Source organism: Lissotriton vulgaris, chromosome 12 (genome assembly GCF_964263255.1).
Source record: "Lissotriton vulgaris chromosome 12, aLisVul1.2, whole genome shotgun sequence".
Taxonomy (NCBI): Eukaryota; Metazoa; Chordata; class Amphibia; order Caudata; family Salamandridae; genus Lissotriton; species Lissotriton vulgaris.
The window spans coordinates 25768603-25781900 of NC_141700.1; the positions used below are offsets into that span (position 1 = coordinate 25768603).

Here is a 13298-nt window from a genome sequence, read left to right on the forward strand (position 1 = left end):
GCCATCACGCTGCAAAAGAGGCACAAATTCAAGGTAGTAACAACCTTCCTACGCGAGAAAGAGGTGCCATATTCATGGGGCCATCCGTTCTGGATCATTTTCAAATGGCAGGGGAAACTGCATCAACTTCGCTCCCTCAGCGACACCTGTACCCTCCTAAATATTGACCTGCCAGATCCCACGGACTCGGAGGATGGTTCGCCCCATGGATCGCGAGACAGACTGACGCAGCGTAACCAGGAGGGCTGGCAGAGGGTCAGAAGAAGGCGCAGGCGTGGGACGCGCCTGAGGCCAGACCCTGCGACGATCGCCCAGGAACAAGCGGCGGCTGTCCAAGAAGTGGTGCGGGATACCACTGTTGCTCCATGAATAGCATAATGGGGGTCGATCACCTCACTTTGCTTTAATGATGGGGGAGGTGGGGGGCCGAAGGGGAGCCACCACTGCCACGTTTCCCACTGAGACACTTCTGCGGACCTGAACTGCCAATCAGGACCGAGACTATGGTTTGTTCTTTGGGGTTTCAAGTTGGGGTATTGATGGGGGGAGGGAGAAGGGTGGGAGGAGGGGGGAGGGCTGGGTGGGAGCTGATGGGATTTCCAGTTGGGGTTCGGGTGGGACAGTCTTTTGGAGGGGGGGAAGGGGGAAGGGGTGGAGGGGCCTCCTTGTCCACGGTCGCTGAGATGCATCGCTGTTTTTTTTCTCCTTTTCACGCCTCCAGCCCGCTCTAAACATGCGCCTGCCCCTGTTCCACGCTTAGGATGACACGTACGCTGACTGTACTTTCCCTAAATGTTAGAGGGCTTAACAGCCCCAACAAGCGCAGGGCGATCCTCTCCTTCCTAGAACACTCACAAGCCGACATATGCCTTCTGCAAGAGATGCATCTGCTGTCCAAGGACCACCATAGGCTTCGGTCCTGCTCCTTCCCGGAGCAGCTTTTTTCGTCCGCTTCCAAGAAGGTAGCCGGGGTGGCAATTCTGGTGGCAAGGTCCTTCAGGGGACGGGTGTTGCAGAAGGAGGCGGAAGTGAAGGGTAGGCTACTGGTCCATCGCTTCCTCGTGGCGGGGCAGACACTATTGATAGGTTCCATGTACGCACCCAATGAAGGACAAGAGAAGTACTTACATTCCGCACTAGAAGCTGCCACAGCCACCACGCATCAGCACCTATTACTAGGGGGGACCTCAACCTGGTGTTTCATAACATCGCTGACCGCTCCAACCAGTGGTTCGGCCAGGTGGGGGCATTGTCAGCGGAGGGGCACGCACACCTTGCAGACCTGGGAATAGTCGACCTGTGGAGACACTACCATCCCCATGCCACAGCCTACACTCACTACTCGGCAGCCCATAAGTCTTATGCGCGACTAGATTACCTTCTGTGTTCCGCCCAACTAGCGACGCGCGCACAAGATGTTGAGATCCACCCGGCCTCGCTATCCGATCACTCTCCGATAGAAGCATCCTTTCTGGTACCAGACACACCTAGCCCACAACGACACTGGCGCTTGCGAGATGGCTTGCTGCAGAACCCCTCCTCGGTGGAGAAGATCAAGGCAGCCATCAGCCAATTCCTCACACACAACGCTAACGGCGACACTACCAAAGCTACCCAATGGGCGACGCTTAAAGCTGTCCTCCGCAGCGAGTTTATTTCACTAGCCGCGGCCAATAATAGGGAACGCGCGCAGAAGAGGGCTGAACTCACACAGCGCGTAACCGAGCAGGAGCAACTACACCAACGTACTGGGTCTGCCAGGGCTTGGCGCCAGATCTGCACGGAGCGGAAGATGTTGGCTGCACTGGATCAGGACGTCGCGGAGTTCGCCGCTATACGCCTGAAACATGCCTACTACACCGGTGGCGACCGATGCGGAAAACTGTTGGCTTGCAAACTGCGGGAACAACGGCAGCAGCGACACATCCATGCCATCCAATCTCCTCAAGGTGACTCACTCACCGACGACGCCGCCATCGCGGCAGCATTCGGGGCCTTCTATGCTGACCTATATGAAGCAGACAGGCTGGACTTACAGCGCGGCAGCGACTACCTGGAAGGGGCGACCCTTCCATCGCTGAGCGAGGTGCAATCACAGTTCCTCGATAGGCCCATAGGCCTGGAGGAAGTCATTTCAGCGATCTCCCGCCTCAAGCTGGGGAAATCCCCGGGCCCAGATGGCTACTCCGCGGCTTTTTATAAGAAGTTCTGCCAGCAGGTGGCCCCTTTGCTGCGGGATCTCTTCAACACCTTCGATCAGGCCGGGGCTATCCCTCCGGAACTACTGGAGGCGGCAATTTCGGTGATACCCAAAGCTGGCAGGGACCCCACTCGCTGCGGCTCCTACAGGCCGATATCCCTATTAAACGTAGACCTTAAGCTGTATACAGGTATCATTGCAAGCCGATTGGCGCCCTATATGCAGCAGCTGGTTGAACCCGACCAGGCCGGCTTCATCCCCCAGCGGCAAACGAGCGATAACACCAGACGCGTCCTCCACCTCATCGAAGCAGGATCTCGCACAAGACCGGGTTGTATGCTTCTCACCATAGACGCTGAGAAGGCGTTTCACCGGGTGCACTGGCCCTATCTGGAACAGACGCTCCAGAGATTCGGCTTTGGGGAGACTATCCGCAATCTGATATTTAACTGCTACAGACAGCCCACCGCGACGGTCCGAGTCAATGGTCATACCTCGCCGCGTTTTCCGATAGGCAGAGGGACCAGGCAGGGCTGCCCGCTCTCTCCCCTCTTGTTTGCGCTCTACATGGAGCCACTAGCACAACGGGTCAGACAGCACCACCGCATCAGAGGCATCCCCTTTGGGGGAGACACACACAAGATCAGCTTATATGCGGACAACATCCTGCTCTCTCTCATGGACCCAATGCAATCCTTGCGGGCGCTCCTCGTCGAGCTGCACTCCTTCGCCCAGGCCTCGGGTTTTAAAATCAATGTGGAAAAATCGGTGGCGTTGAATGTGTCCCTGCCCCCTGATGTGTTGGCGGATGCCAAGGCCGAATTTGACCTGCAGTGGTCCAACTCCACGGTTCCGTATCTGGGGGTCTTACTGGCGCCGACAGTGCGAGGCACGGCGGAAGCCAACTACTCCAGGCTAAGCGCACAACTCAGTGAGACACTGAGGAAATGGAATTGTCTCACACTTTCCTGGCTAGGACGTGTAGCGGCAATCAAGATGACCCTCTTACTGCAGGTCCTCTACGTCTTCCAGACCCTTCCTCTGCGCCCACCGACGGGATGGCTCCAGAAGACCCAGGCGGATCTGGCGCGTTATGTATGGAACAGGCGTCATCCCCGCTTTAAGCAGCGGATCGCAACTCTCCCCCCGGCCCATGGAGGCGTGGGCCTGCCCGACCTCACCCTGTACTTTCAAGCAGCGCAGCTGCGCACTCTGGTGGAGTGGTACCAACTTGAATCCAGCAAGCATTGGCTCTTTCAGGACCAAGCAGTGGCTGGCCGACCCCTCCAGGGTGTGCCCTTCTTACCGCGGCATCACAGGCCACCTAACCTCTATGCATCATACATTACGAGTACAGTGATTAAGGTGTGGGACCAGGTGGCTGTCCGGAGAGAACTCACTTCGTTTCCCTCCCCGCTAACGCCAATATTCGGGAATCCCGACTTTACACCGGGTCTTGACCCACAGCTCTTTAAAACATGGAGGACTACTCCCTGTAGGGAGGCGGGCCACATGTTCAACCTCAAAGGCATCCTCTCCTTTCAGAAGGTGAAGGAGGAGTATGGGATACAAGAGGCTGATCGACTTCCCTATTTACAGGTCCGGCACTGGGTCCTACACCCCTCCATTAGGCCAGGAGCGCAGCGTTTCCTCACGCCGTACGAGAAATGGCTCCTCACACGCACATCCGAGAAGAAATTACTTTCAGATTTATACCAACACTTGCTCCTCTCCAACATATACACATATAATCCAGGGAAGGCTTGGTGGGAGGAAGACCTGGGGAGGCAACTCACGCGCAAAGAATGGGAAGGGATATACCACAGGGCCAGGCACTCGGCCTATCACACCGGCCTCACGGAGACCCTGACTAAAGTAGCCACATATTGGTATCATACCCCAGCGCGAATCCATTGCTGGGATCCCCAAGCAAGAGATCCCTGTTGGAGAGGATGCGGGGAGCGGGGAACACTTGAACACCTGCTATGGCGCTGCGAGCGGCTGCGACAATACTGGTCCATCATCCTGGACCTCATAGACACGCACTTAGACACCCAGCTCCCTAGATACCCTGCCTATATACTACTTGGCTTACCAAATGCGCTGATGTACCCCCTGAAATCCATGAGAGGGAGGCTGATTGCCATCGCACTAGGGGCCGCTGTGCAGAACATTGTGGCCCGCTGGAGAGACCCGCAGCCCCCCATACAACTTGGCTGGCTACACAGACTTTGGACAATCCTAGGGATGGAGAAACTATCCCTGACGGCAGAGGGGAGAGGTGAGGAGTTCGCAGACCTCTGGCGGCCGTTCTTGACTTTGCTCACCGGGGAGTTCAGGGAGCTGCGTTGCCCCCGCTATCTGAGATTGCTGCATTTCGCAGACACTCCACTCACTGAGCCCAAGGCCAAGGCTCGCAAGCGGAGAGTCCAGATATAAAATTGTTCGAAGACTGCCCCTTTATTGCTGCAGGATTGGCTGGGGGTTTTGCTTGGTTTACTCAGCGGACAAGGAGGGGAGTGGGGGGTAGGAAAAGGGGGGGGTTAGTTTGGGTTTTGGTTTTATTGCACACATGACTACAGCATTCGACTAGTTCTCTTGCCTTTAGACGCGGCCGGCCCAACTGGGTTGTAGGCGGCTTGCTGTGTTTAACGCATCTTGTATGGATGGCACTTGCGCCTGCTATGGAGTTACTTTGGCATTGTTATTGTGTGGCCGGTGCCTTCATAAGCATGGGTCGGTATTTCTGCGATGAATAAAAAGATTTAATACTAAAGACATACTCAGCGTAGAAAACAATTTTTTTTCCCTTGCTCGGTCGGAGTAATTTCCTGTGGGCCTGCTTCGCCGTTGCCTGGTCTTTTGAAGACCAAACTGTGATTTGCTGAGTATATGAGGTGGGGATGCCTTCTACTACCTTACATATTGTTTAAGGATCTTCAACCTTTTTAAGTTTTCTTTAGCAAGTTAAAGCATGAACTGTACATGATAGAAATGACAGTGCTGTGGAGACATCCACAAGACTGGTCTTCTACACAGTACTTTAGGATGGAAAGTGAAAGTAAAGGAGTAAGACTCAAGTGAGCCCTGTTGAGGGATGCATATTGAGCAACATATGCCTTAGGACTGGCAACATACAGCTGGTTTGAGTTTTTGTTTTGGAAGTGCATATAGTGTGGATCTCTTATAGTCATAGCGTGATTCAGTAATCTCTCTTGCATGTTCATTTATTTCACTTTGCTTCATTATCCCATTATGCTGGATTTATATCGTTATGGCTTTCTTAGAGCTGCAATAGAAATACTGTGCTTTTGTCAAAAGTATCCACTGTGTAATAGTTTTCCATATATACCTTTTAAGTTCACCACTTAAAATCCAAACTTCCACTTCTGGCTACTAACCATAACATTTTGGGGGTAGCAGTTAACTCTGCTAATGCTGTCCGTTCTGGAAAAAGGTGATACTTTAATCTTCCATCAGTGGCGGCCAGTAGCAAATGAAACTGGTATGACAAATATTTAGCCCACTGACAGGCACTGAAAGAAAAACAGCAGTGATCTTACATTCAAGGCCAAAGATCTCAATCGGGGTCCATTTTAAAAAGTATTTATAACGGGCTACGATTGAGAGCTCTGGTGTTGAGGGTGAAGGCACTGCAAGTTTCTAATAGTGCCTGTCAGTGAGTTAAATCTACTTAAAATTAAAATTAAATAAGGTTTACTTACCTACTGCGTCGTGCTCGGTGTTCCTCTTCTTCGTCTCAGCAGTTAGTGGCTCGAGCATAGGCTCCCAGACCCTCATCCAACTCCCTTCTACCATTCCTGGTGCTGCTCTCATGCTTAGGCCGCATGAAAGAAGCACCAGGATTGGCTGGAGCACGCTGGTACGATGCTCCTTCAAGCCCTGGGGACCTGTGCTTGCGCTCCAACCAGCTGTCTCAGACAGCTCGTGTTGGAGAGTTTATAGTGCGCATGTCAGGCTGGCAGTTGTAAGACAGCTTCCCAAAGTAAAATGCACACTTTAAACTAAAGTGCACACTCTTCCTCATTGATTCAGCCCCACCCTCATACTCAACTGCTGCCGGAATGAAAAATAAAATAGTAATAAATTTGTATTATTACCATTGTATTTTTCAATAATGCTGCACTCTTAGGGGATGGGCGACGCTCCTCTGCCTTCATGGAGGCACTGCACCGTTGCTGCCGTCCAGACTGCTGTAGCCCAAGATGTTGTGTCTATTATGGAATTTTCTTTCTAGTGCTGTTGGAGAGCACGCACAAAAAAATCACCCATTCATACCAAAATCTTTCTCTAATAAAAATCCAGTACGGGCTTTGTCAACGCTTCTTCTTCCTGTTTTTTGTCTGTAATGGGACAAGTCCCAGAGAATAGGAAGGTCAACTAATCTATGTTTTTTATTAGCCAGGGGCTACTCTTCTGAGTCTGATAATTAGACACAGACTTTAGGGGCGTAAGTGTGTGGCTCAGAGGTGTGGAGAAATGAAACCGCATGGCTGACGCCCATTGTAATGGACATGCTGTCTATTTTTTCTTTTCCCATACTGTCTCTCTTCTTTTTACTCTCTCACCCTCTCTATTATTCCTGCTGTCCCTCACTCCTTTACTTTGAACAACTCCTCTGCCCTTTTATAGGACCTGCAGCAGCCTTGGGGTTCTTGACCACACATCTTCATCCCACTCTCTTTTTCCAGTTATCCTCTCTCTTTACTTCTCCCTTTTGTTCTGTCTCTCTCTCCATCCAAAAGTCTATTTGTCCAACCTCTCATAAGTATCCCTACAGACTGTGGGTTCCCAATGAGCCTTTTCTTCTCCGCCTAAGATCTCATTTGATCTCTTTTATTGCCTTTTGCCCTGCTGTCTCTTTCTAAAGTTTTATTTTTCTTCACTTCCCTCTGTCTCCTCTAACATCTCTCTAACCATTTGTCTCTCTCCTACTTCCTCACAGTGTCTCCCACTCTGCAACTCTTGACTCAATTTCTTCCATTCTCTCTAACCCTTTCCCTGCCCCCTCTCATCTTTCTGTTTCTTCCTCGCATCTCTTTCCCTCTCTCTAACCCTTTGTCTCTCTAGCTTTTAACAAGTCTAAAAAGGTGCTACCTTTCATCACCAAAGACTTACAGACAACTGTGGTTGTCTCTCTCGTGCTTTCACGGTTAGACTGCTGCAGTGCCATTTATCTGGACATGCAACAAGGTCTGATAATAAAGATTCAGAGACTGCAAAACACTGCTGCTTGTCTCTTGAAAATCCTTAAGAAAAATTAATTGGTTGCTAAATTCTCTCTAACCCTTTGCCTCTCTCCCCTTGTCTCATTGTCTCTTCATACTATCATTGTCTCTCTCTTCCTGCCTCACTGTGCCTCCCATACGCCACCTCATTGTTTTTCTCCTACTGCCCCCACTGGCTCTTCCATGCTCTAATTTATGGTCTCTCATGCCAATGCCTCACTATCACTTCTAGTCTCTATAACCCATTGTCTCTGCTTTTGTCCCAGGCCATCGCCATCGTCTGCGGGTTCATCATCGCCATTCTACTCTGTGTCAGCTGCTACTTTGCGCACAAGACTCGACATAAGATCTGGAGGTATGGGAAGCCCAACGTGTACTGGGACAAGCCCCTGGCTGCAGTCCAAGAGGGGCCCAATGTGGAAGAATGGGTGAGTGTGGTAAGGAGACACCAGAGGGCCAATATCAGAGAAGCGGGGTGTGGAGGGTTGTGCGGATCAGTTAGGAATATGCACCCCTGCTGTATGATGAATATGGCAGTGAGGGGACAGCCAGCTGAACTTCCTAAGAAACTAGAAATACAAATCAATGACTACCTACGCTCAATAAGAGATTCATAAAATACATGATGCTCCCTTCCATTGTAATGAACCATTGTAATGAGGCATCTTTAACTATGTAGCCTGACCTCTGTCAGACCCGTCCACTTGTCTTGCAGAAGCAGAACTCATTCTTTGTATGCATTGCCATATATTCCAACTACTCACCCCTGCGGCTAGAAGCAGGTAAGTTCTGCAGTGGGCGCAATATAAGAAATTAGTTACTTACCTATGACTGTAGTTCTCCAGTATTGGAAACTATCATAGATTCACATGTTTAAATCCTTCCCCCGTCGTCATGACGGGAGTCTCCAGTACTTTTAACATAGTTGTACCATAATAGGTATAAACTAGAAAAAGCCTAGGCATCTTAGTTTAATAACCTATCATAGTCATTATTAAAACAGAGACCAAAGTTATGTCCTAACCAATCAGATTGAATCACCCTCTAGAACACTCCTGGGAGAAGCCCAGTACCTCAGATTTTCGAGCACCAGTGCTAGCGAACAAGTTACTTACCTTCGGTAACGATATATCTGTAAGAAACAGTAGTTAGTATTAGATTCCTTACCTTAGAATATCCCCAGGCGTCAGTCTGGATCCGGAAACTTTTGCGTAGCAGTACCCCTGCGCGTCGGTAGGCGTCGTCTGCAGGCGTCCCCTGCGGCTCCGCGTCCGTCGTCGGCGTCGTGCGCCGTGATGACGTCGCTGGAGTATATAGACGCCGCCTCCGCGCGCTGACGTCAGTTCTTTGTACACAGCTTTTCCGCGCCAGAACACGCAGAGCCATGTGAGAACCAACACTGGTGCCATTTGAAACTAGGGCCCTGAAAGGGATGTCCTTAACCCTAGGTATCAGTTCGCAGAACGTGGAGGATGGGTGGGGCGGTAAGGAATCTAATACTAACTACTGTTTCTTACAGATATATCGTTACCGAAAGTAAGTAACTTGTTCATCTGAAAGAAGCAGGTTAGTATTAGATTCCTTACCTTAGAATAGATACCCCAGCAATAGCAACCCCGGAGGTGGGTTTGCGAACCAATACAATCCTACACCAGAAAGTCCTGGAGGACCGAACGGCCAAAGAAGCCATCCCTCCGGACTTGACTGTCCAGGCAGTAGTGCCTCGCAAAGGTGTGCAGCGAGGCCCACGTAGCCACCTGGCAAATGTCCTGCAAAGGGACTCCCCGGCCCAGGGCAGTAGTAGCCGCCGTGGCCCGAGTGGAATGGGCTCTCAGCCCAACAGGAGGCTCCTTCCGAGCCAAAGAGTAGCACGCTTTGATGCACAGAACGACCCACCGAGAGATGGTCCATTTATGTACCGCCCGTCCCTTCTTCGCACCCACGTAGCCAACAAACAGTTGGTCATCCACCCGGAACTGGCGTGTGCGATCCATATAAAATGAAAGCGCACGTTTTGGGTCCAGACGATGGAGCCGCTCTTCATCCTTTGAAGGATGCGGAGGCGGGAAGAAGGAGGGAAGGGTGATGGACTGCCCAATGTGAAAAGCAGAGACAACCTTGGGCAGGAAAGCAGGTCTAGTTCTCAAAACCACCTTGTCTGGATGAATGGACAGGAAGGGAGGTTTGACAGAAAGAGCCTGGAGCTCACTCACTCTCCTGGCAGAGGTGATGGCCACCAGGAAGGCCGTCTTTAAAGTCAGGAGACGGAGAGGACAGGAATGAAGTGGCTCAAAGGGAGCACACATCAAGAAGGTTAGAACCAGGTTCAAGTCCCACTAAGGCATCACAAACGGAACAGATGGATACATGTGTGTGATGCCCTTCAAGAACCTTGTTACATTAGGGGACTTGAACAAAGAAGGTTGATCAGGCAGCCTCAGAAAGGCCGAAAGGTAGCCCTTGATAGTGCCCAGAGCAGAGCCCTGCTGGGCAAGAGAAAGAAGAAAGAGGAGAACCTCGAAAAGAGGGGCAGAAAGAGGATCCACAGCCTTTGCTGTGCACCATGCCACAAATCTGTTCCACCGGCAGGCGTATACCGACTTTGTGGAGGGACGCCTGGCTGCCAGAATCACATCACAGACTTCAGGAGGCAAGTCAAATGGCCTCAACTGTCGCCGCTCAATCTCCACGCATGGAGGTGGAGGCTGGACAGGTTCGGGTGGAGGACCGTCCCCTGCTGCTGCGACAGAAGGTCCTCCTGAAGGGGCAGGCGGATCGGGGGACCGACTGACATGCTGAGTAGCTCGGGATGCCAGTACCTTCGAGCCCAGTCCGGAGCCACAAGGATGACTTGGGCCCGGTCGCGCCTGATCTTCTTCAGCACTCTGGGCAGAAGTGGTATAGGCGGAAAGGCGTATAACAGACCGCAACTCCACTCGCGCCGAAAGGCGTCGCCGTGCGAGTGCCGTCTTGGAAACTCCAACGCGCAGAACTGATGACATTGCGCGTTCTCTTCTGTGGCGAATAGATCTAACCAAGACTCTCCCCATCGCAGAAAGAGGCCTTGCGCCACGTCCGAGTTCAGACGCCATTCGTGATCCATCGAGCACCGATGGCTGAGTTCGTCCGCCCTGGCGTTCAGAGAACCTGCCAGGTGTTGAACCGTCAGAGTCACGCCCTGACGTTCCAGCCATTGCCAGAGACGCAGAGCCTCCTGGCAAAGGGTCCACGACCCCACCCCGCCCTGCTTGTTGCAGTACCACATGGCGGTGGTGTTGTTCGTGAACAACTGCACTACACTCCCGTTGACAAAGGGGAGGAATGCCTTTAGTGCCAGACGAATCGCCCGTAGCTCCAACAGGTTTATATGGAGCCGGGACTCCGCCGGAGACCAGATGCCTCTGATCTCTGCCTCTCCCAAGTGGCCTCCCCAGCCCTGGAGGGACGCGTCCGTCACAACAACGTGCTCCGGCTGGGGGAGGGAGAGGGATTTGCCTCTGACCCAATCGCGGTCCGTAAGCCACCACTGCAGTTGTCTCGCAGTGCCCTCCGAGATCAGGACATGGTCGGACAAGTTGCCCTGATGCTGGGCCCACTGAAACTTCAGGTCCCACTGCAGAGCCCGCATCCGCCACCGGGCGTGATGCACCAGAAGGATGCAGGAAGCCATCAGCCCCAGTAGCCGCAGCGTCAACCTGACCGAAACCCGGGATAACGGCTGGAAGATGGGAATCAAAGCCTGTATATCCCGGACCCGCCGTTCCGGTGGATAGACCGGAATCTGCTCCGAGTCGAGAACCGCTCCGATGAAAAGGAGCTTTTGGGAGGGACACAGGTGTGATTTCGGCACATTGATGGAAAACCCCAGCCCATGCAGGAGGTCTGCCGTCATCTGAAGGTGGTGGACGACTGTCCGGGGCGAGCCCGCCTTCAACAACCAGTCGTCTAGATAGGGGAAGACTGAAACCCCTAATCTGCGCAGATGGGCTGCGACCACCGCCATCACCTTTGTGAACACCCGTGGGGCGCTGGTAAGGCCGAAGGGGAGCACGATAAACTGAAAGTGCTCCTGGCCTACCGTGAACCGCAGGTAACGCCGGTGGGCCGGCAGGACGGGGATGTGAAAATACGCATCCTGCAAGTCCAACGCTACCATCCAGTCTTGCGGGTCTAGAGCAGCCAAGACCTGAGCCAATGTCAACATCTTGAACTTCTCCTTCCGGAGGTAGCCGTTGACGTTCCTTAGGTCCAAGATAGGACGTAGGCCCCCTTTGTCCTTCTTGGGTACCAGAAAGTAGTGGGAATAGCAACCACGTCCTACTTCTGGCCCAGGAATGCGCTCGATGGCCCCCTTGGCCAAGAGGGCCGTAACTTCCTCCTTCAGAAGTGCCAAGTGGTCCCCCGACACACGGTGGTTCTGCGGTGGCATGGCTGGAGGAGTGGTCTCGAAGGGGAGGGAGTAGCCCCTTCGGACGAGCTGCAGCACCCACCTGTCCGATGTTATTGTGTGCCAGTGGGAGAGGTGATGGCGAACCCTGCCACCCACCGGCGTCACATGGGCCTGAAAGCACGGACTAGGAGGATTTAGAGGCGGATGCTGCGGGGGGAGGTGTGGACTGACCTCGCCGCTGTCCCCGACCGCCACCACGGCGGTTTCCACGGCCGCCGCCGCGTTGATAAATCTGTTGTGGCGCGTGGCTGGCAGCACGCGTGGGACCGCCCCTTCCTTGGCCACGAAAGGAGCGAAACGAATGCGTTTGCTGGCGCTGGGTCGAGAGACCCAAGGACTTGGTCGTGACCCTGGAGTCCTTGAAGCGTTCCAGCGTGTGGTCCGCTTTGTCGCCAAACAGGCGACTGCCATCAAACGGCATGTCCATCAATGCCAATTTCTCGGCAGATGTCCAAAATGCATTGATGGACAGGTTCATTAAGATAGAAGTTAGAAGGGACCTTGGGTATGAATTTTGGATTTGTGCGGAGGACTCCGTCAGTTCTGAATTGCAGAAAAGGTTCCTGTAAAACAAAAGCCTGAATATTGCAGACTCTCTGGCGGAGGGTAAAGCAAGGAGTAAAGTCAGCTTCCATGACCGGAACATGATCTCTGCTTTGTGAATTGGTTCAAAGGGAGGTTTAATCAATTACGAGATAACAGGGTTCAACTCCTATAGGTGGAGACTTTATAGGAAAAAATGTACGAAATAGTCCTTTAAGGAACTTTTTGATTATTCTAGACCATAACAGTGGAGAAGAGATCTTCTAAAACTGGAAATGGCTGCCAAGTAAACCTTTATCAAAGTATGCGCTAAACCTGATTGCGCCAGATGTAAAAAAATATGGTAAGACTTGCCCCGGAGAAGAGGAAAGCCGATGTATCTCTGCTTGATGGCACCAGATGCAGAAACGTTTCCACTTGAAGCGGTAAGTTTTGTTTATACTGTCAGCACGGGCCCTGACTAAGATCTCTTTACCTTCCCTGGGTATGTTCAAATGCTGGAACTCATTGAACTCAAGAGCCATGCTGATAAGTGGAGGTGCCTGGGATCCGGCTGAAGGATTTGTCCTTGTTCATTGTCAGAAGAAGACTGAAAACCGGATGTGTGGAACCTGGGATAGGAGAAGTAATTGTGTACCAGTGTTGACGTGGCCAGACTGGAGCAATGAGAATCAGTCTGCAGGGTTCGACCTTCATCTTCCAGAGGACTCCTGGGAGGAGAGGAATGGGAAGAAAAACGTAAGCAAAGATGCCAGACCATGCAATTCGAAAGGCATCCCCCCATGACCCCAGTTGGGGATGCCAACTTGCATAATACCGGCATTTGCGGTTCTGGGGAGTTTCGAATAGATTCAAG

At 52.2% G+C, this 13298-nt stretch overlaps 1 protein-coding gene across 2 annotated transcripts in view; it reads left to right on the forward strand.

The window, feature by feature from the left end:
* The window catches only part of LOC147673106 (occludin-like), a 154612-nt gene that overhangs the window by 106428 nt on the left and 34886 nt on the right, over nt 1–13298 (forward strand). Inside the window, exon 3 of one of the 2 annotated variants that reach the window (XM_086946807.1) lies at nt 7716–7877. The exons of the other annotated variant lie outside the window; for it this stretch is intronic. Coding sequence (XP_086802933.1) covers nt 7716–7877 — 162 coding nt within the window. The remainder of the gene's footprint in view (nt 1–7715; nt 7878–13298) is intronic. 2 annotated transcript variants of the gene reach the window in all.